Source organism: Convolutriloba macropyga, chromosome 9, assembly GCF_964194025.1.
Source record: "Convolutriloba macropyga chromosome 9, txConMacr16.3, whole genome shotgun sequence".
Lineage (NCBI taxonomy): Eukaryota > Metazoa > Xenacoelomorpha > Acoela > Convolutidae > Convolutriloba > Convolutriloba macropyga.
Window position 1 is genome coordinate 41602600 of NC_134476.1, and position 20289 is coordinate 41622888.

At 35.5% G+C, this 20289-nt stretch overlaps 1 protein-coding gene across 7 annotated transcripts; it reads right to left on the reverse strand.

The window, feature by feature from the left end:
* Positions 1 to 1186: 1186 nt before the first annotated feature.
* LOC142345393 (androgen-dependent TFPI-regulating protein-like) lies at positions 1187 to 20038 on the reverse strand. Of its 7 annotated transcripts, none has more exons than XM_075397432.1 (2): positions 19954 to 20038; positions 1187 to 2183 (listed from the first exon to the last, which is right to left on the reverse strand). In XM_075397432.1, the coding sequence occupies exon 2, from the start codon at positions 2113 to 2115 to the stop codon at positions 1351 to 1353; it is 765 nt and encodes a 254-aa protein (XP_075253547.1). In that variant the 5' UTR covers positions 2116 to 2183; positions 19954 to 20038; the 3' UTR covers positions 1187 to 1350. The 7 variants fall into 7 exon arrangements, with proteins under 7 accessions (XP_075253547.1, XP_075253542.1, XP_075253541.1 ...); XM_075397427.1 differs by lacking the exon at positions 19954 to 20038 and adding an exon at positions 19117 to 19935; XM_075397426.1 differs by lacking the exon at positions 19954 to 20038 and adding an exon at positions 14138 to 14314.
* Between the last annotated feature and the right edge of the window lie 251 nt (positions 20039 to 20289).

The window sequence follows — 20289 nt, forward strand, 5'->3', positions numbered from 1 at the left end:
CTATTTTTGCATATTTTTGCGTTCAACTTAGTTCTTACATATTTTTGCGTTCAATTTAGTTCTTACATATTTTTGCGTTCAATTTAGTTCAATTTTTTGCGTTCAATTTATGTAACATAATTCTGCGTTTCTAATCGTATGTCTTTCATTTTTTGTGTTGAATTTAGCGTTGATATTACAATTGTGCAATTCTAAGCGGAGATCTCACTTATTTTGCGCTGAATTTAGGATTGATCTTGCTTAATTGATTGTTTCTAAGCGTCGTTATAACGAAAATCTGCAATGAATTTAGCATTGATCTGTTGATCTTACATAAATTTGCGTTGATTTTAGGTTGGAACTTTCTTAATTTTGCGTTTCTAAGCGTTGATCTTATATAAATTTGCGTTGAATTTGATGTTGATCTTACGTAATTTTGCTTAAAATTGAGAGTTGATCCCTCTCAAATGTGCGTTTCAAAGTGTAGACCTTACAAACTTTTGCGCTGAACTTGGCTTTGATCCTACATAAATTAGCATTGAATTTATCGTCGACCTTGCTTAAATTATCTTACTGTCCATTTGATAAAAAAACAGCGGTAGAAGGGGCGATAACCTTTCAGGAGGGCAGTGATTCTATTATCATAGACAGAGGCCGATGAGTTGAAATTATATAAGAACATTTTGTTTGCTCATGAACGCAAAATTTTGTAAGATCTACGCTTAGAAACCCAAAATTTAACACGCTCACCGCAAAATTCGGTAAAACTTCTGAATTGTCATCTGTAGTTACCGCTTATCTTACATAACTTTGCCAAATTTCCTCGGGCCTTACAGACTCAAGAGTGTCTGCTAACACTCATGCGCGACTCATGCGCTTGTGCTGTTACGTATTATTCGGATACCTGTTTCTATTGAAATTTCCTGTTTCTTTAGTTTGCATTTGTTCATGTTACTCGGACACTAAAAGAAGAAGAAGAAAATTTCATTACTTTGAATTAGATGCAAATATACAAATAAAATTTCAAACAATGAACTCAACACAAATGCTGTTCATAGACCCTAACTTGGTTTTATATCAGAACTGCTTCCTGTCAAATTTTGATGCTTAGCTCTCCATTATCACCCTAATTACGTAGAAACCGCAGGTTTTTTTACATAACAGAAGGATTGGAGATCAATCTATCATTATAGGATTGCGAAGGAATGCTTGATTTAGTTAAAAATTGGTAAAAGATTTGGGGTGGAAAAGTTGCAACAGAGTTGGGACTAATTTGACGGAAACAGATCTGTGTTGTTGATATAAAAGGGTGATCATACACAGATTGATAGTTACCAAAGTGAGCTCAAATTCTCAGTTGAGGACAAAATGTCAACAGTACTTTTGAGACTTAAATCCTCCATTTTCAAAGCACCTTTCGCCACTAACAATACACGCAACTTTGTTAATCCATTTGGTCTTAATCGAAGTGAGAAACTGGCCCAGACAATAGTTAGCCGACAGTAGCACGTTGCCTAAAATAATCATAGCAAATATCTGGGACCCGTCCAAAGTTTGGATAAAGTTGTATGTCCAATCATTGTAAATAATTCCCCGAAATGATAGGAGGATGTTGTAGCCGACTGTGAATACAAGCATAGTCCTTATGCCCTGTAGTTTACTACTGCAGTACTGGTGCTCCTTCACTAAGAAATCGAAGAGCATTGTGACTACTATGAAAGTGTGTTGCAAATGAGTGGCATAGATCCAGTATTGGTCCCTCTGAACGTGTAAGGGCACGGCCCCCACAGGGTCCATAAGAAAGCACCCCCAAAAAGACACACATATGGGCAATGCTTGGGGGAATATTATACACGTGAACATTCTGTTTTCTACAATTGTCAACAATTTAACAATCGTTGCGTGAATTTTCACAGATGTGGGTCGCTTCTCTAGGGCGCATCGAAGCAGGGCGAAAAAGTGGTAAATAACACAGTATAAGTTGAACCAAACAGTCGCGAATTTGAAGGCAAAGTTGTAGTAGTAATAAGCGAAGTGGAACAGTTCTATGTAAAATGCCCACGAGTATGCTACAAGTGAAGTTGTGTGGAAAAGGGTTATGACCACCTGTCGAAGGGAGAGGACCGGTCTATCCATCACAAACTTCCTGTCCGTTTTTTTGTGAGCCACCAATGATTATAGGTTTAAATGCCAGGGGTCGTTAACTGAAAAAGATCAATGATCTCCATAAATTCATAAATAACCAAATAAACTGAAAGTAGAAAATATTTTGTTGATTTTTTAAATCTGAAATTTTTATTGATCTCAACCTGAAAGAGCCTAATTGGCGTTAAAATACAGCACAACAAGAGCAATAACTGTGATGGTATCAAGGTTAATTGTTATTGTCCCAACAATTGTTGACAGCTGAGGTAAAGTATACAATTATGCAAGATTGAATTTTTAATTGTTTCAGACCTTCGTTATCGCGTGTTTTTAGTGGCTCTGCCATTTCGAATGGAATCACTTTTCAATTTTATAAATAAATTTCCATTAAAAAGTATACTAAATCATGCATTTGCTGTGTTAATACTGTTGTTGTGACCAAGATGCAATTGCTACTAATCGCCACATTAAACAAAAGGTCTATAAAACTCTGGTTGTTTTTTTTTCAACTTCATAAAAGGCTCAAAAATGATTTCATGCTGCCCATACTAAAAATTATGATGTTATCCCAGTACGAAACGGACAAAATCATACATGACCTAAAATCAATAGGAAAAACAATTGTAATAATACGTCAAATGTTCTTTTATATCGTTTATAGACATGTGAGCACTTTATTGAAATGGATACAGTCCCAAAATTATTGTAAGTATTTTGTTAAGAATTTAAACAAAATTTAACAAGTTCTCATCTTCAATCATTCTTTATTCTATTTTTGAAGGCTGATTTTCTACATTCAAATGATGAGAGTTTTTATTTTGCGGATTATTTTTTGCTTGAGCAGTGCCAGTGTTGTTACTGTACATTACTCTTTCATCTCATTTATCTTGAGTTCCCGGACCCAGCTGTTGATTAATATCAGGGCTGAATCATACGATCTTCATTCTGATTTCATAAGCTGACCATTACTCTGTTCATGTCCGAGATTTGCCTGAATAGACTGAGCTAAATTGAGACAATTAGCACCCATCTGCATTTTATCTGAGCATTATTTTAGATCAAACGGCCTCTCTGGTGTACAGAGCTACTTACCGACTGCCTTTCATCTGAGCAGGGCTAATTGTCGAATGCCCTCCATCTGAGCAGGGCTAATTACCGAATGCCCCCTATCTGAGTAGTACTAATTACCGAATGCACTCTATCTGAGTAGGGGTAATTACCGAATGCCCTCTATCTGAGCAGGGGTAATTATTGTTTAAAGCCTTTAGTCTCGGCGATCTTAATTATGTCTGTTATAGCTCATATATTTGTCATTTTCACGCTTTTCAATGCTTTTCATGCTAAACTGCTACTAAACTGGAAAAGGAAAAGGAAAAGGAAGGAGTTTAAATTTGAAATTCGAAGAAGCAAATAATTGAATGTAGTTCTTTAATTAGTTCCCTGTACAACACTTTCATCACTCATCAGTTCGGTTGAATGTAGTTCTTTAGTTCTCTAACACTTTCCTCATGAATTCACAAATTCTACATGAGCTCACAGTAGGCGCGCCAAATTCCTGAAGTCAAGCGCGCGAAGCCATGTTGTGGAATCTGACACATGGAATGCCATCTTTGTCAGCGGAGCGAGCAGCCTTGCTTACCAGGTGATGAAACAAATAACCAAGTGTCCAGCCAGGTGATGAAACATGCTAACATCACAGGGGTATGACAAGAGTACATTAATCTAAAACATAGGAAAGGAGGAGCAGGGAACTTCTGAAACCTAAAAACTGTTATCGACATTGGGCTAAATGAAAACATTATGATACACAACTTCTACACAACTAGTTCTGACTCGCACAACGACCTCCGACCTCCGCCTCCGACCTCCGCCTCCGACTTCCGCTACCGACCTCCGCTACCGACCTCAACCGACCTCCACTACCGACCTCCACCGACCTCCGCTACCGACCTCCACCGACCTCCGCTACCGCCAAAACTTTTTTGGTATTACGAGAGCACATAGAGACCAATTTTACATCGCCGACCTCCGACCTCCGCCTCCGACCTGCGCTACCGACCCCCACCGACCTCCGCTACCGACCTCCACCGACCTCCGCTACCGACCTCCACCGACCTCCGCTACCGCCAAAGTTTTTTGGTATTACGAGAGCACATAGAGACCAATTTTACATCGCCGACCTCCGACCTCCGCCTCCGCCTCCGACCTCCGCTACCGACCTCCGCTACCGACCCCCACCGACCTCCGCTACCGACCTCCACCGACCTCCCCTACCGACCTCCACCGACCTCCGCTACCGCCAAAAGTTTTTTGGTATTACGAGAGCACATAGAGACCAATTTTACATCGCCGACCTCCGACCTCCGCCTCCGACCTCCGCTACCGACCTCCGACCTTTGCCTCCGACCTCAGCTACCGACCTCCGACCTCCGCCTCCGACCTCCACTACCGATCTCCGACCTCCGCTACCGACCTCCGCCTCCGACCTCCGCTACTGACCTCCGCCTCCGACCTCCGCCTCCGACCTCCACTACCGACCTCCGACCTCCGCCGACCTCCGCTACCAACCTCCGCCGATGCACCACCGCAAATTTTATGCATGACACCAGTTATTCGAAATTTTCAAAATTTGCTATGTGCAGTCTGTGAGTTCTTTGTCTGCACAGTCTGGTGGTGAAACATTCTGTGCAGATTTGACCAAGAATGTAAAATAGGCTGCGAAGAAGAGGAACAGAGTGGGATGTTTCTTAATGTAGTCTGGGCAGACTGGCAGAAGCATTTACACTTGTATCTGTCTGGTTCAGTAATGGTTACTATTGAAAGTCAATGGTTCAGCAATGAAACTCACTGCGAGCAAGGTCCGGGTTCTCTTACATTTTTTCTGAGTTTTCGTTTACGCAGTTGGACATTTCAGTTTCCTATGGCCGCTTTCCCAGAAAAAGAAATAGAAAGCTTGTACTACGGAAGTTTTCCAGTTCGTTCATAGATGTGGAATGTAACAAGAGAAGTTGAACTATTCTGCTCAAAATAAAGATTTTCTGGGCAACCCAATCATAGAGGGGCAAGCAATTTAGTATTCCACCCAAATATTTTGATCTCGCCCGATGAGTGGGAAGAATGAAAACGATGAGGTATGATATTTCAGTTCCAAATGGCAGCATCTGTAGAGAATGAAGAGTCGACCAATATTGGACTTACTGGACGTTTAATTGAAACTTTTGCTTAGATTTTTTGATTTTTTAATCCAAAATTTTTTCTATAATTGGCCTGACTGTTTTGAGTAACCAAGTTGATTAGTTGAATTTCTATGTGAAATATTGGCATACAACTTGGAACTATTTGACTTAGTTTTCGAAAATCATTTTAGATTTATGAATTTGCTAGTTTTGTTCGACATCCAACTTCACATAAGAACAGATGTTCCTTCAAAAGATCAAGTGTATTCATAGTATAGACAAAGAAATTCGTTTCTTTTCATTATTCTGTTAAACTGACTAATATGGCGAGAAAGGGACTAATCAAAGACAGCAAAAACATATATTAGAACTGTTTTTTCTCGGAAGGGGAAAAAACAGGGAAAAGAGCAATTTAGTATTCTACCCAAACATTTTGATCTCACCCGATGAGTGAAAAGAATGGAAACGATCAGGTATGATATTTCATTTCCAAATGACAGGATCTGTAGAGAGAACGTTGTCAGCAAGATTTGCAATTTTAATAGTAGAGTAAATTACACTATGATACCAAAAACTTCACGCCGCAACGCATGATTTGCGTTGCGGCGTGAAAAGGCGCTAACTTCCAAAAATTTAAAAGAAATTTCATTATCTTTTTCTCTACATAATCAGAAAATCTTTTCTACAGTTTGCCAAATTGTTACGCAAAATATTGGAGGATTTTGATAAACAAGGAGAAACAAATCGTATTGAATTCATGTTATAGTGCACAGCAAGTATAAAAACGTTACCTGAAAAATCAATCTGAGAAAAAAACGAGCAGAAGACCCGCAAAGTTGGCAGAAAACTCAAAAGATGATTTGGGATGAGATTAAAAGTTCTAAAATTATCATCGGAACGCATCAGAGAGCTCCATAATTCCTTTTCCTGCTACCATGCGTTTTCCAGTAGTACAGTGAGACAAAATCTTAAACAATATGCAGTTTGCCCGTAAATACAGCAGTCAGTTTGAAGGCCAGAAGCAGGTTTTTCTGTTGCTATGAAATATTGATATACAAAAAAAGCTCTTCCTATTTTGTCAGAATGTTGTTTTTACAGGTGAAACGAGAGCACATGGTCGGCGACTGTGACAACGGTTTAACTTTTTTGATTAAATTGAACAAATTTTGTTGATTAAAAAAAACAAAGAACTCGAGCTGAAACGACCGATCAATTATGTTTTGGGATGCACTAAAGTCTGATGGACGGAGACTGTTTGACAGATGTCCAAGCAGCCTAAAAGCTCCAGGTCATTTGGAAAAACTACGCAGACAAAAAAAATATTCTAAACAAAATATTTCTCATGTACCTAAATCAAAGCTTGTCAGCATCAACAATTTCTTCCATAAATGAGAATTACTGGAAGTGTCGTCGTATAGTTCGGCTCTGAAAAAAATTGAAAATTTGTCGGCGCCCTAGTCATTGACCATTGCAAATCTTATAAGATCTTATAAGATTCTTATCTGCCCTTACAAGTTAATGCATTAATCTTGTAAGATTGTATAAGAGACTTACAAGATTTACTCAGAACTTATAAAATCTTATAAGAGTTGTGAAAAGATCTTGACGTGAGTGTAAGATATGTTTTGTTCTTTGTCAGAGATAATCTTGTAAGATCGCACGTAAAAATCTTACATCTCATAAGATTTACAATGTTCATATGCAAACCAAATCTTACAAGATCTTACGTAAATAATCTTACATCTTATAAGTTTTGCAATTTTCTTTCGTAGAGCAAATCTTGTAAGATCTTATAAGACGATACTTACCTCTTACAAGATTCACTCTGTCTTGTAAGATCTTACAAGATATGCAATGTCTTACAAGATCTTACAAGATATGCTCCATCTTATAAGCAATTACAAGATATGTAGTATTGGTAAGAATCTTGTAAAATCTTATAAGAACTGCAATGGTCAATGACTAGGGCGATTTTAACACAGTGATTGCGGAAACTAACATTTTTGCGGAAAAATTAGAAGAAAAGTGTTCAAGGGTTTTTACGAAATTGATGTCCTACGAAACTAAAGGCACAATGACCCGTTACTAGAGAACTTATTTGAATCTGACGATTTTCAAAAATTTCAAAAAAGTGCACGTAGTTTTTTTGTACGAAAATCAACTCACTAATGCGTACTTGTAATTCTATGGCCTGGTGACGAAAAAGGAAGCAGCTTACAACTTACAAACTTTTTTTACCATAGCTGGCAGATTGGCGGAAATTAACCGCAATATTTTCGAAAAATTGCAGTTTCAAAAAAGAACTAAAATATACAGACCAAAAAATTACTCTTTTTATTAAAGATATTGCTGCCTCTTCTAGTTGCTCTCAAATAAAATTCAATTAGAACGAAACACATTCACTTGATCTTATCTCATTGAATTGAAGTGAAGAAAATTCAATTTCAAAGTGAGCAAGTCATTTTAAAGAGTGAGGTAAGTCACGTGTGACCAAACATTTAATCATTCGACTGAACAAAAAAACTCGCTCCACGAAAGTGAGAAATGAGGTCATGCACGCAATTCAGTTGAAATTGCAAGAAGGAATTAACAAAAAGTAGATTTGAAGTGGCTGTGACGTCATAAGGTCATAACAGAAATCCTGTCGACGAAAAAATAAATATAGCCGGAAGAAGTCCTGAAGCGACCCAAAGTGCCCTCTTCTTGAAATAATTAACTTTTAAATCAACTGAAGTGACTACTGAAAACAAAAAAAGTCTGTCAAACACAGAAACTACCCTACAAACCGAACTGAACTAAAAAATTACATTACTACTATATATAAAACAAGCCAAACATTTGTACGCGATTGAAAACATTCAAGTACGTGAGCAGCGAAGTTCAAGCCAAGATAGTCTCCCAAAACTTTATTTTGGATGCATTTTGGATGTAATACAGAGTGAAACGGCCAAAATTGTTACAAAAACTATCGTTTTCCGTAAGTTCTCTCAATCAAAAAACTAGTCATCAATATTAAACAGTAATCAATTGGTAGCTACTAAATAATTTTTGCCGCTTTAAAAATAAATTTATTTGTCGCTTCAAATCACAACAAACGCACTCAAACTAAACAAGGACCAAAAAAATAATCAATTTGAAATTAATCATAAAAGTCTAAAGAGACTGAACAAAATTCAAACGCAAAAATTTGTATGTTACAAAAACCAAGCCCTAAGAATATTTGCAGAAAAACACAGTTTTTCAAAATTTGTAACAGTGAAGCTAGCATAACCTTAAGGGCACATTAAATTAAACACAAAAATTTAATAAATTTCAAAGGAAATTTACCAAAGTTACTCGTTCAAATCGATAGTTTTTAAATTAATAAAAGCCGGGCAAATAATATTATAGGTCCAGAGAAAATTTTAGAAAAAAAAACTTGCTAGATAATTGAAAATACATACATTGTGAAGAAGATTAAAAAAAACTAATTCAACAATCGAACAATCGAAGTTCAACAGCATTACATAGCCATCTTCCTGTCTCTGTAAGAAGTTAAAACAGCTCTCTTGCGAAATAGTAAATTAATTTTTTTAAAGGTTTAAAATAGGGTAAGAATTTTCAATGAATTCTAAAGAGTTATCGCCAAAAACAATTCAGTTAGCACCAAAAACGAATTTTTTGATAGTTGATAAACTGAAAGTACAAACAACAAACTGAGAAAACTTCATGAAACCCGCCAAAATTGGATTAGTATGTGTAAAATTTCATAAAACAAAAACACCTCAAAAAATTGGAATTCAATTCAGGAGTAACCAAAAAGACGTTGACATATGAACTAATTTGGTATTAAAGAAGTTCGCTCAAAGAGCCAAAAATGAAGAAATTAATGAAAAAAGCCAAAAATCGACCGAAAAATTGAGAAGTTAGGGCCAACTTTGCACTTGAAACGCATTATTAAGCTCTCAGAAACATTGTGGTATCGATTCTAGATGGTTGCATATTCATGCGGCATCGATCAAAATTTACCTCTACAAAAACCAAGTTACTATTATAAAAATTTGGGCCAAATGGACGAAAACACGGCTAAAAACTGTCATCTCGACGCACCAATCTCTCAAAAACTCTTCTGAAAGTCAAAAGGCCATTCACTGATCGCAGCGCAAGAAAAAAACTTCTCTTGCTGAGAAAAAAATAGTTCACAAGGCTATTTTACTCACTTTCATTTTAGGTCAAAACGCCGCATGGACAAATAGTACTTCAGTTTTAAAAAACCTTAAGAAAACCAATACTCCTCTTCGTGTCGTAAAAAAACCAAGAGAAGGCCAATAATAGCCCCAGCTATCGCTTTGCTGCTATTAATAATACACAAAGAAGAAGTGGGTTGCTGTTTAAACGATCTGCAATGACCACACTTCAGATAGGGCTATAGAAATTTTTCGTCTAGACACCCTTTTTTATCCGTAGACATTGATTACTAGAAAATAGTCAATCCGTAATCTATTATGAAAGCTCATGGACTTACTATCCGTAAATAAGCCAAATCTAGATAGGATGCAGCTATCTGGTCAAATTTGCTTTTGAAATAGCGCTAATTAGGAGGAAAATAATGGCCCACCCCCGCCGTCACCCCCACCCCTTAGAACCAATACTTACCAATAGGAAAAGTGGGAGACAATTCAAGTAGTTTATAAACTCATTATAAATGCAAATTGCTGACACAAAAGATTAGAATCAAATATTTGCTGCCAACTAAAATGGGTTCCAAGTTATAACGGGCACAATTCATTGACGAATCACACTTCTCATGGTAAGATAAGATAACTTTAATATAGCTGATCTAAGCAGTAATAATTTATTTGTTACTTGTTTGGACCACATCAAAAAAGGAAGAGTATAATACTCTCAGGTGAGGAGAGGAGCAATCAATTACTCAAACACTATGTATTATTCTTCTTCCTCCTATTATGGTAAGAGAAGTGTATAGAAAAAAGAAATGTAGGCAAAATAAAATGTTCAGATAAACAGCAGTGCCATTTTCAAAAGCATTCTTACTGTTACTAACTAGATGATAGTAAAGAAATGTAGTCAGGTGGAAATGATGCATGGCAAAAAAAGTATTCCAATCCAATTTTTACTAAAGGAACACAGTTAAGAGGAACTCACGTTTTAAGTAACTTAACAATAGTATCCATAAAAAATAAAAGTGAGCATAAAATTCTTATAAAGATTAGAGTTTACATCAAGCATGCTTATACTTACCTACTTTTTTGGTCGGATAGTAGTAACTGTAGCTTTATAGTAGTAACATTGCAACAGTATTCTTAGGTTAAAAAACACTAACTTTTTCCACAAATATTATTTCTACAGTTAATAATACCAGCACATATTAGGAGCAAGAGCAGGAATATTAAATAGTTATATTGAGGGACAAAGCTATAATAACATCATGTCTCTCTATTGGCGAGACAAGCGCATGTAATGTATAATACAGCTATAGAGAGAGAGAGAGAGAAATGGATTATGGATTAAAAAATGTTGCTTTTCAAGGGAAACCTAGATAGCCACGTGCTCATACATTATTCACAAACGCCAGATTTCAGCAATACTTATCCTAGCTCTTTAGCATTACTAAAACCATAGGGGCAGAATAAGAACTCACTTGATATTTGTTGCTGAAGATGCTGTTTAGTTTCAATTACAAAATAAATATCTCTTTTTATTTAGTTCAGCCTTGAGCTCTATAAATTATGTTTGACATCTGAGCTGAATAAGAAAATATTGAACAAGGGAATGAAAATTGATTATTGGAAACCAGAAAAACAAATCTTTTGAACTGTTCAAACAAAAATGATCTTTTACTTTCTCTTTTATAAATCAAAATGAAGGTTTTAGCTTGCGTAGAAAGACCGCTGTATGTAAAGCAACCAAAACAAACGAAACAAATATTTTAATCATATTCGAGGCTCAGTCAAGAATTTTTCTTCTTAGACAAAAAGAAAATTTATTGTTTTCAACAGATTTTGATTTTCTGACTGAGAGAACAAAAGGCAGAAAATTGTGCTTAAAAAGATAAAAGCAAACATTCATAAAACAGTATGGCATTTAGATTGGTTTTAGCTGAAACTACTACATACGTAAATACACGAAGAAACACTACTAATAATACAGAAACGAATTTGTGCTAAAATTTGCCATTCTTGTCAGTTTAAAACGTTTTAAGCTTCAAGAGTGCCTCATTGCAGCTTTATAGCTTTACGCTCGCTGAAGGTATTTTAACTTCATCTTATATTGATAGCACTTTCTAAGATGCTGAGCTAAAATAAATCACGTTCTGACTAATTTTCGCTCAATTATTTTGTCTCACAGTAACAAAAGTGCAACAAATAATAATCTTAAAATCACCAAGGGCAAAAAGTTATCTTATCATTATTGTACTCTGTTCTACTTAAAAATGTGAACTTCTATCTCAGCAGAAACTGTTAAACTTTTTTCAGAGCAGGTTTTGTCTCAAGTCGGATAGCTCTAAAACAACAGCTTCAAAGTCATGCGTGCAGGTCCCTACATTACTCCTCTCGCGTACCTATGAAATTAAGATAAAATGCAACGTCTACTTACCAAAAACCTCACTGTAAAGTTGATGAACGTCATCCAGGTTTCACAGTGAAATAAAGTTGTGATAAGATATATTTCATATTTCATATTTCCATATTTGAACAAACCTGGAAAGGTATCAAATTTTGTGACAATTTTAGCTTACTGTGAATCCTGAATGAAGTTCATCAGCTTTACAGTGAGGTTTTTGGTAAGTCGACGTTGCGTTTTATCTGAATTTCATGGGTACGCGAGAGGTCTAGTGAAGATGATCACTAGTGTAAAAATTGTTTTAGAAAAGTTATTTTAAATTGAAATAATATTGCCTCAAAAACTGAACTTTTATTTCGTTAAGACAGGAGGTGCTAAATTACTTGTGCCATTCAGTATCAATTTGTCGTGGCATCACAATTTAGTGCCATCTTTTCTGTCTCTAATGTCTAACGCAAATGCACACTCAATAATAATCGAACAAACATGAAATCATATCATTTTTTAAGACAACTTATTTTTTCTTGTGAGACTTGGATAAAGTTGATCAACTTCACATTGGAATATTTTGTGAGTGACTTTTACGTATTATCTGAACTTCATAAGTAAGCAAGACTAATAACCAAGGGGGTCAAAGGTGTAAAAAGTTGCTCTGACATTTGATTTCACGATGGTAACATAAAAAATGTCGGTATCGTCGTTTTTTCTCACTAAAGATGATTGCGATAGCTCTTATTTTTTATTGTCGGTATCGTCGTTTTTGTTAGGCATTTAACACACGAAAGACTAGTTATTGACGTGTTTAAAAGTATGACAGATTCGGTTTTGTCGTTTTTTGTACTCAAGAGAGATACCATGAAATTTTATGTTCTGCGTTTTGATAGCAGATTAATCCAGCAGACCGAACAAAAAACGGTCGGCATGTGTGGTTTGAAACGTGAAAAACCGTCAAAAAATTTGCTTGTAAACTATAATAAAATAAATCAAAACTCACTGAATGTGAATGTAATTTTATCAACAGAAATTTTCTCAGTATTCAACATTTTTGAATAAAAAATAACCAAGAAAGTCGTATTCGTTCAAATAGTTTTGTGAGCGAGCTAAAAAGAGCTTTTAAACGTTTTTGATTCTTTTATAACCCTTCTGAAAGAAGTACATGTGGAATTTCTGCCAAAAGAACGCTATCATAACGTTTGACTACCTTATAAGCAGCAAAATCAAATTTTCCTATGGAAAAAACGATAATTTTTACGTCTAAAACCGAACATACCGACGATATCTTACGTTTAAATACTGAACATACCGAATGTCCTTTCCATCCAAAAACAACAATGCCGAATCTTTCTTACGTTTGAAACCAACAATACCGAACAACCTGACCTTGCCAAAACTTTCTCACTTTTGAAGCCGAACATATCGAAGATGTCTTACAATATTTTCCTCGTTTTTGTTCGGTCTTCTCACCTAAAGATATATATTACTTTAACTGCGAGAAGCGTCTCACTAACTGTACTCAAAGGCAAAAATAAGTCAGAATCCTTTATTTGTTCGGAGTGAAACTTCAATTTTTGAGGCAATATTACATTATTTTAAAGTAACAATTCTAAAACAATTTTTGCACCATTGATCCTCTACACTAGTCTGTTTCTCTACAATTGTGTTTCAGATAAAAAAACATTTTTCATTTACAAGAAAACCCAGTGTCAAGTTGATGAGTTCCATCCATATTTCACAGTAAAAGAAAGTTGTCACAAGATCACCATTTATTCCAGTTTTATTGTCTCGAATGTTCAACACAAGAGGAAACTTAGCCATAGTTGAACAAACCTGAAAACATATCACATCTTGTGACATTTTTATGTTTTCTGTGAAATATGGATGGATGTAACTCTTCAACTTTACATTGGGATTTCTGGTGAACGTTGCTTTATCTGAAAGTCGAATGTAGCCGAGATTACTACTGTAGATGATCAATGGTGTAAGAACTGTTTTCGAAATCTGATTTTAAGGTGGAATAATACTGCCTCAGAAATTGCATCATTATTTCGTAAAACTAGGGGGTGCTAAGTTACCGTTAAGTGTATATTGAGAATGTCTTATATTGTGCTGTTAAGTATATATGTTGTCTAATTCCCTATAGTTAAAGGTCTAATTTATGGTCTTCTCTATCTCATCTCTCTCTCTCTCTTTATTCTTCAAAATCCCAGCCCCCTCCCTTTACGCTAAAACCCAGTTCATGATCAATGCTATAAAAGTAGTAAACATTTTCTAACCTGTTACATAAGTCGAATGTGATTTTGTTATTTAAATTAAAAGTGGTTGGTTGCATCATTGTTGTCAATCAGTGTTTAGGAGTGAACATTTTGTTGCAGCTGAGTAAAACACTTAGTCGGTTGGCAAGATTGAAAGAAATCTTGCACCAACTCTACATAGAAAACTACGTATATGTTAGAACAAAATCTCAGTCGCCCGAGGGACTTAGTGCCCTGACAAGAGGGCGCTTGCGCCCGAGTACTGGGCACGAGGCCCGAGTGAGACTTATATTTTGTTCTAACGTATTTAGAGAACCAAAGGGTACGAAAGTGTTTTGAATTTCATTTGAAATTGATGTCAAGGGTACATTTTTGCAGATTAGTGAAAGAAAACTTTTCTTCTTAAAAATATACAGGAGTTGAAATAAAATAAACGTCTCCATCTCCGTTAGCTATAGAGGCTTGATTTAAGTGTCAAAAGTTACATTTCATAGTTTTAATTATTGAACTTTGACTTAAAGAAGCAAAAGTCTAATTTTTTGTCCTTAGCTTAATGTCCTGTACGACAAGAAGTTAAGGACAAAAAATTAGACTTTTACTTCTTTAAGTCTAAGTTCAACGTTTCAAACTATAAACTCTCTGCCTCGAATTTTAGTGGTTGATTAAATCGTCCCGTGGGTTCTCTAAATCCAGTGGCACTGTGTATTAACCGTGAAAAGGGGACGAAATGCCGCCTTGGCAGAGGCGCTAAAACGTATTACAAAGTGTTCATCCTTTTCTATCAGCACCAGCTACAATGTGTCATGTAAACAAAAGTAACAATAAGAACGGCCTAGAATTCATTTCAGGATCTTAATTGGCAGCCCCTTTTTTAGATGTATAATTTCAATTGACGAAGAGTACTCTAACAAAAATACACAAACTAGAGGAATTTTTTAAAACGAATATTTAGTGGCCAATTTTAGGTGAATTTGGTGATAATGTAGCTGCAAAGTGTTGACATTGTCAAAAATGGTTGACGTTTGTGCTTAACGTTTTCTCGAGTCAAGAAAATTTTCAAAAAATTATGTCATAAATGGTGCAAAATGCGCTAAACTGAAAATGCACATTTTAGGTTTAGTAAGCAAAATTTCAATCTCGGATAATAAACTTTTTATCAACAGCCTAAAAAATGTTTACGCATTGGTTCACCCTTCATGTTATTGATCTTGGCTGCACTCATCGTATAATAAGCAACACAAAGTACCAGAAGTCCTATCCGGGACTAACTCGAAATCCAGATTAGTACTGGGCCAGTCTAAACGCAAGTCTACATGCATATATCAGTACTCTAGTCCAAAAACAGGTGTGCAAGTCTGAAAGGTCTTTGCCAAACCAAGTGTAACACTTGCAAATTGATTTCCAAAATTGCCAAAAACGACTTTCCAAAAATTTCTTAACGCGCCACGATTTTCTCGTTTAATTTTAGCCATTTTCCCGGGGTTATATAAAATGAATCCGGGTGCATGCTAAACAGTAAATGAGTACCTCTGAGGGGTCTATTTAGCCCGAAATGGACCAATTATAGGTTACTACAGGTCTTTTAGGCCGTTTTTCAGCCGTTTCGGGCTGTTTTTGCTATTTTAGCTCTAATTTCCCTAACTTCTCAAGAAATGGTCCAGAGAAGAGCTGTCAGAGTGCCATTCTTTGCACGAGTAACCCTAATTCGAGCAACCATCCCATCACCCAAGCCCAAAGGAATATCCAAAACCGACCCAAAAATGGTCCTCAAAGTGAGAGTACAACTCCTCCCCTAAGAGATGGTCGCGGCCCCGAAATTCTAGTCCCCATGTACTTCTTGTCGCACGAGTTGATGCCCTCTTTTAGTGTTGTATAAATACACAAATAGAGGCGGATCGCCTCTTCGCAGGAGCTAATTTCTACCTTTTTGGACAATTTCCCGGTCAACTTTGCTGCAACTTTTTTTAAATTGATTTCCCGGTTATTTTTGACAATTTCCCGGCTTTTTTCGACAATCTCCCGGTATTTTTGACGTTTTTATACATGCCAAGTTTTCGGTTAGACTTGCACGTCTTAATGCAACTCTTAGCCAAGACTTGTATTTGAACTGGCAAGTGTAAAAAGGGACATGATCATAGCAAATAGACTCGCAATTAAGCATGTCCAGTAATGATATTGACTTGGAGTTAGGTACGCATTTTTCACTAAAAGAATAACACCGTCAACTTTTCCCGCAGAATGTAAAAGTTTTCACGTTCATTCAATTTTGACCGAATTGTCATTTGCTTTGGATATTGGAAGGGGGTCAACGTGATTAGTTGGAGAATATGTGATAATCGCTTTACTGCAATTATTCAATAAAGTTCGTCCTAATTAAATGTTGGGATATCTGGTATGTTATTGTTGCGTTTGCGCCAAAATCACAATTAGTCACAAACAGCAGCAAGAAGCCAAAACTTTGTGCAAAATTTTCCAATTAATTGCGCAAAATTGTTATGTTCTTGTGGAATCTTTTTCTATTGCGCAAAAATATAGGGTACCAACTTAATTTTCATAATCCTTATATATTGCAGATTCAAAAATGTAATCCACAATAGCGTGATGATAGATAGGAAAAAATCTTGAGTGGTTTTTAATATAGGGGGCTATGACAAAAGGTTAGTTGATCAAAAGACACAAACCAGAGAATAAATTTGCGCGAAAATATGGCGAAAGTAAGTTCTCGTGATAATTTTTCTCCGGGAAAAAAATCATGTACAACGCAAGTTACCGAAAATTTTTCAAAACTCTGAATCAAAGCATGCTTCTCTAATTATAAATGGGCCATAGTATTTTCACTCCGTTTTCGTTTGACATATAGTCTTTTTCATGAGTCTTAATTCAATCGACCTAAATCCTAGCACACAATTTCGGTTAAGCACATTCTATCCTGTCGGTCTAAATGTCAGCAATGAATTTTTTTTTTGACACAAAGCAAAGCTTTTGCAAAATTTTTCTTTCAGATGGTAGCTCTTTTCGTTGTAGAGATGCAGAGTTTAAACTGACAAGGTTAAGGCCGCATTTTTCACTAAAAAAGAACACCATCAATTTTTCGCGGGAAACAAATTCTCGCAGAGTGCTTAACTTTTCACGTTCATTCAATTTTGATCAAATTTTTATTTGCTTTGGAAGGGGGTCAACGTGATTAGTTGGAGAATATGTGACAATCTTTTTACAATTATTCAATAAAGTTTGCCCTTTATTAAATATTGAGATATCTGGTACGTTATTGTTCCGTTTGAGCCAAAATAACATGTAGTCACAAACTGTAGCAAAAGGTCAAATGTTTGTGCAAAAATTTTCCAATTAATTGCGCAAAACTGTTCTAAGTTCTTGTGGAATCTTTTTCTATTGCGCAAAAATATAGGGTACTCACTTACTTTTGAAAATCATTATAGAATGCAGATTCGAAAATGTATTCCACAATATAAATTGCGTGATGATAGATAGGAAAAAGTTTTGAGTGGTTTTTAATGTAGGGGCTATGAAAAAAGCTTAGATCATCAAAAACACAATTAGAGAATATATTTGCGCGAAAATATGGAGAAAGTAAGCTCTCGTGTTAATTTTTCTCCGGGAAGAAAATAATGTATATCACAAGTGACTAAAAGCTTTTCAAAACTCTGAATCAAAGCATGCTTCTCTGATTATGAATGGGCCATAGCAATTTCACTCCATTTTTTGTCGACATGTAGTCTCTTAATGAGTCTTAATTCAATCGATTCAAATGCTAGCACACATTTTCGATTTAGCACATTCTACATTCTATCCTGTCGGTCTAAAAGCCAGCAATGAAATTGTTGTCGACAAAGCTTTTACAATTTCATTCTTTCAGATGGAAGTTCTCTTTGTTATAGAGATTAAACTGACAAGGTTACAGTTTATGATCACCGCAAATTGAATAGACGAACTCGTGACCATCCAAGGGAAAGAATGTGTTAGCAGGATTACGAACACTGTAGCACAACAACCCCGATGAGGCTGGACGAATTTTGGCATGTTAGAGATTGAAGCTGTTAAAGCTCAAAAGATATTTGAGAGAATAAGAATTAATTTTAGGAGATTCAAAAGAGAAGAAAATATTAGAGATTTTAGCAAAAATCTGTCGTATATATAGTCTAAAAGATAAATATAGCATTTACAGTGTACATTTGTTAAAAGGTTAATGTATCAAAAATCAGGCGATTTTGGGGCGTATGAGTGGGCGTCATTTCATTATTACATGCAAAGTTTACTTCACTTGAGATGGTTCACAAAGTTGCATTTCCTATTCAATATTAGTAGATAAATATCAATATTTGAAAAACATGCAGATCTAAACTGATTTACATTCATTTTCTAAATTGTGAGCTGCAGTTGTCCTTATGAATCTGGTAAGTTTGTTTTCTTTCTGAGTTTATCAACATAAGTCAAGTTTCTAAGCTCTAAGATATTTTCCAATTTCTTTTCTGTGCTCCAATTGAATGATTTGCGGAAATTTTTGATAATTAGTTTGCTAAAAGATACAAAAGATTGAATCTAGTTGTTATATGAGTATTTTTACGCGAAGATAAAGTATAATTATAAGATAGCAAGGCCTTAAGAGAAAGCTCACCTGCCTTCAAATAATATTGCAACTGAAAACTTGCAGATATTAACCTAATTTTGCATCACTTTTAGTCATCGCTTTATTTTATCGTTTCAACCTTTGCGTTAATGTAAAGGTTGAAACGATAAAAATAAAGCGATGACTAGAAGTGATACAAAAGTAGGTTAAAATTTGTTATTTTTCAGTTGCAATATTAATTGAAGGCAGGGGAGCTTTAACGTAATGCCTTGCTAACTTAGCTTCCCAATTTATGAAAAAATAACCTCTTCAGTTACATATGTAAAACGCCCTAAAATTGCAAAAACGATTTTTGTCGTTTTGCAACTGAGGTGCCAGGAGCTTCAAAATCTAATAATAAAAATTATGAGCTTACTTTTTGCAGCAGGTGGTCTTGAAGTCCGCCCAGGTAGATAATTTACATGAAATGGTAATACAGGAGCAAAATGTTGTGTATAAGTACCTGGAAATTTGAATGGAAGCTTCCTAAAATTTATATAGCGAAGGTGTATACCTACAAATACGTGTAGTAATAGTTAACTTGGCTCGTATACAAAATGTTTCGTTTTGATTTGACAAAATTGTATTTGATATATTGTTTAAATGGGACTAAGCTTTGGTTAAACAAAGAACATTTAGTTTAACAAAATAGAACCATATGTTTGTATACAAAGCTTGAGAAACTTCAACTGAAGATAATCAACTGCAGATGCTTTTCTGTTATAGTTATAACCCGATCAGTAATAACTTCAAATAACCGCTCGTCCAAACCCTTGTATTATTTTCACTTTCAGCAGGGCACGAAGCTTCAAATTACAAGCGGTACGAAACAACACGTGAACAAAATGTAATTGACCTTGAGTATTTGAGGAGACCGCATTTAAATGGTATAATTTGAAGGTTAAAATGATAATAACAGCGAATATTGAACGCAAATAGCCCCAGAATTTGGGATTACACGGGTTACGATTACGTCAGACTTTGTTGAACGAAAGTTAGAGGCATTCAAATCGACGTTTATTCAAAATTCGGTTTGAAATGCTCAAAGTTTTCACACATTTAAGTATATTTCACAACAACGCCTGGAACCTTTTTCATATGAAGGCGTAAAATGTTTAAGTGTAGCTGAATGAAGCTTTTTATCTGTATTTTACCTGTATTTTTCACACAGTGGTATGAATATATTCAAAATGTAATAAAAAACGCCACCAACCTTTTTATAGCTCGAAAAGAAAAAAATACATTCAGTGAAGATATAAATACAAATAGTCAAAACTGGCTTTTTACGTATAAAGAGAATTTACAATTTTGAGTATATACAATTCGCTGTTCGTATTTGGAGTTATAAGAGATTTGCGTTGAGAAAGATTGAATATATTTAGAATGCGCCGCACGTCAAATAGATTAGTATAAAAAACAGCACTCTACTTTTTTCCCATTTTCCCAACCTGGATGGATTTGGGTTATGCATCAAGTATAGCAGCAGCGTGTCTGATGGTAACTATACTAAGAATTTACCCTGCTTACTTTTGATACCTCTAAAAGGAAA

What these genes read in the sequence shown, in the direction of transcription:
- LOC142345393 (XM_075397432.1), bottom strand. Translation starts at nt 2,115, where the DNA reads ATGGATAGACCGGTCCTCTCCCTTCGACAGGTGGTCATAACCCTTTTC.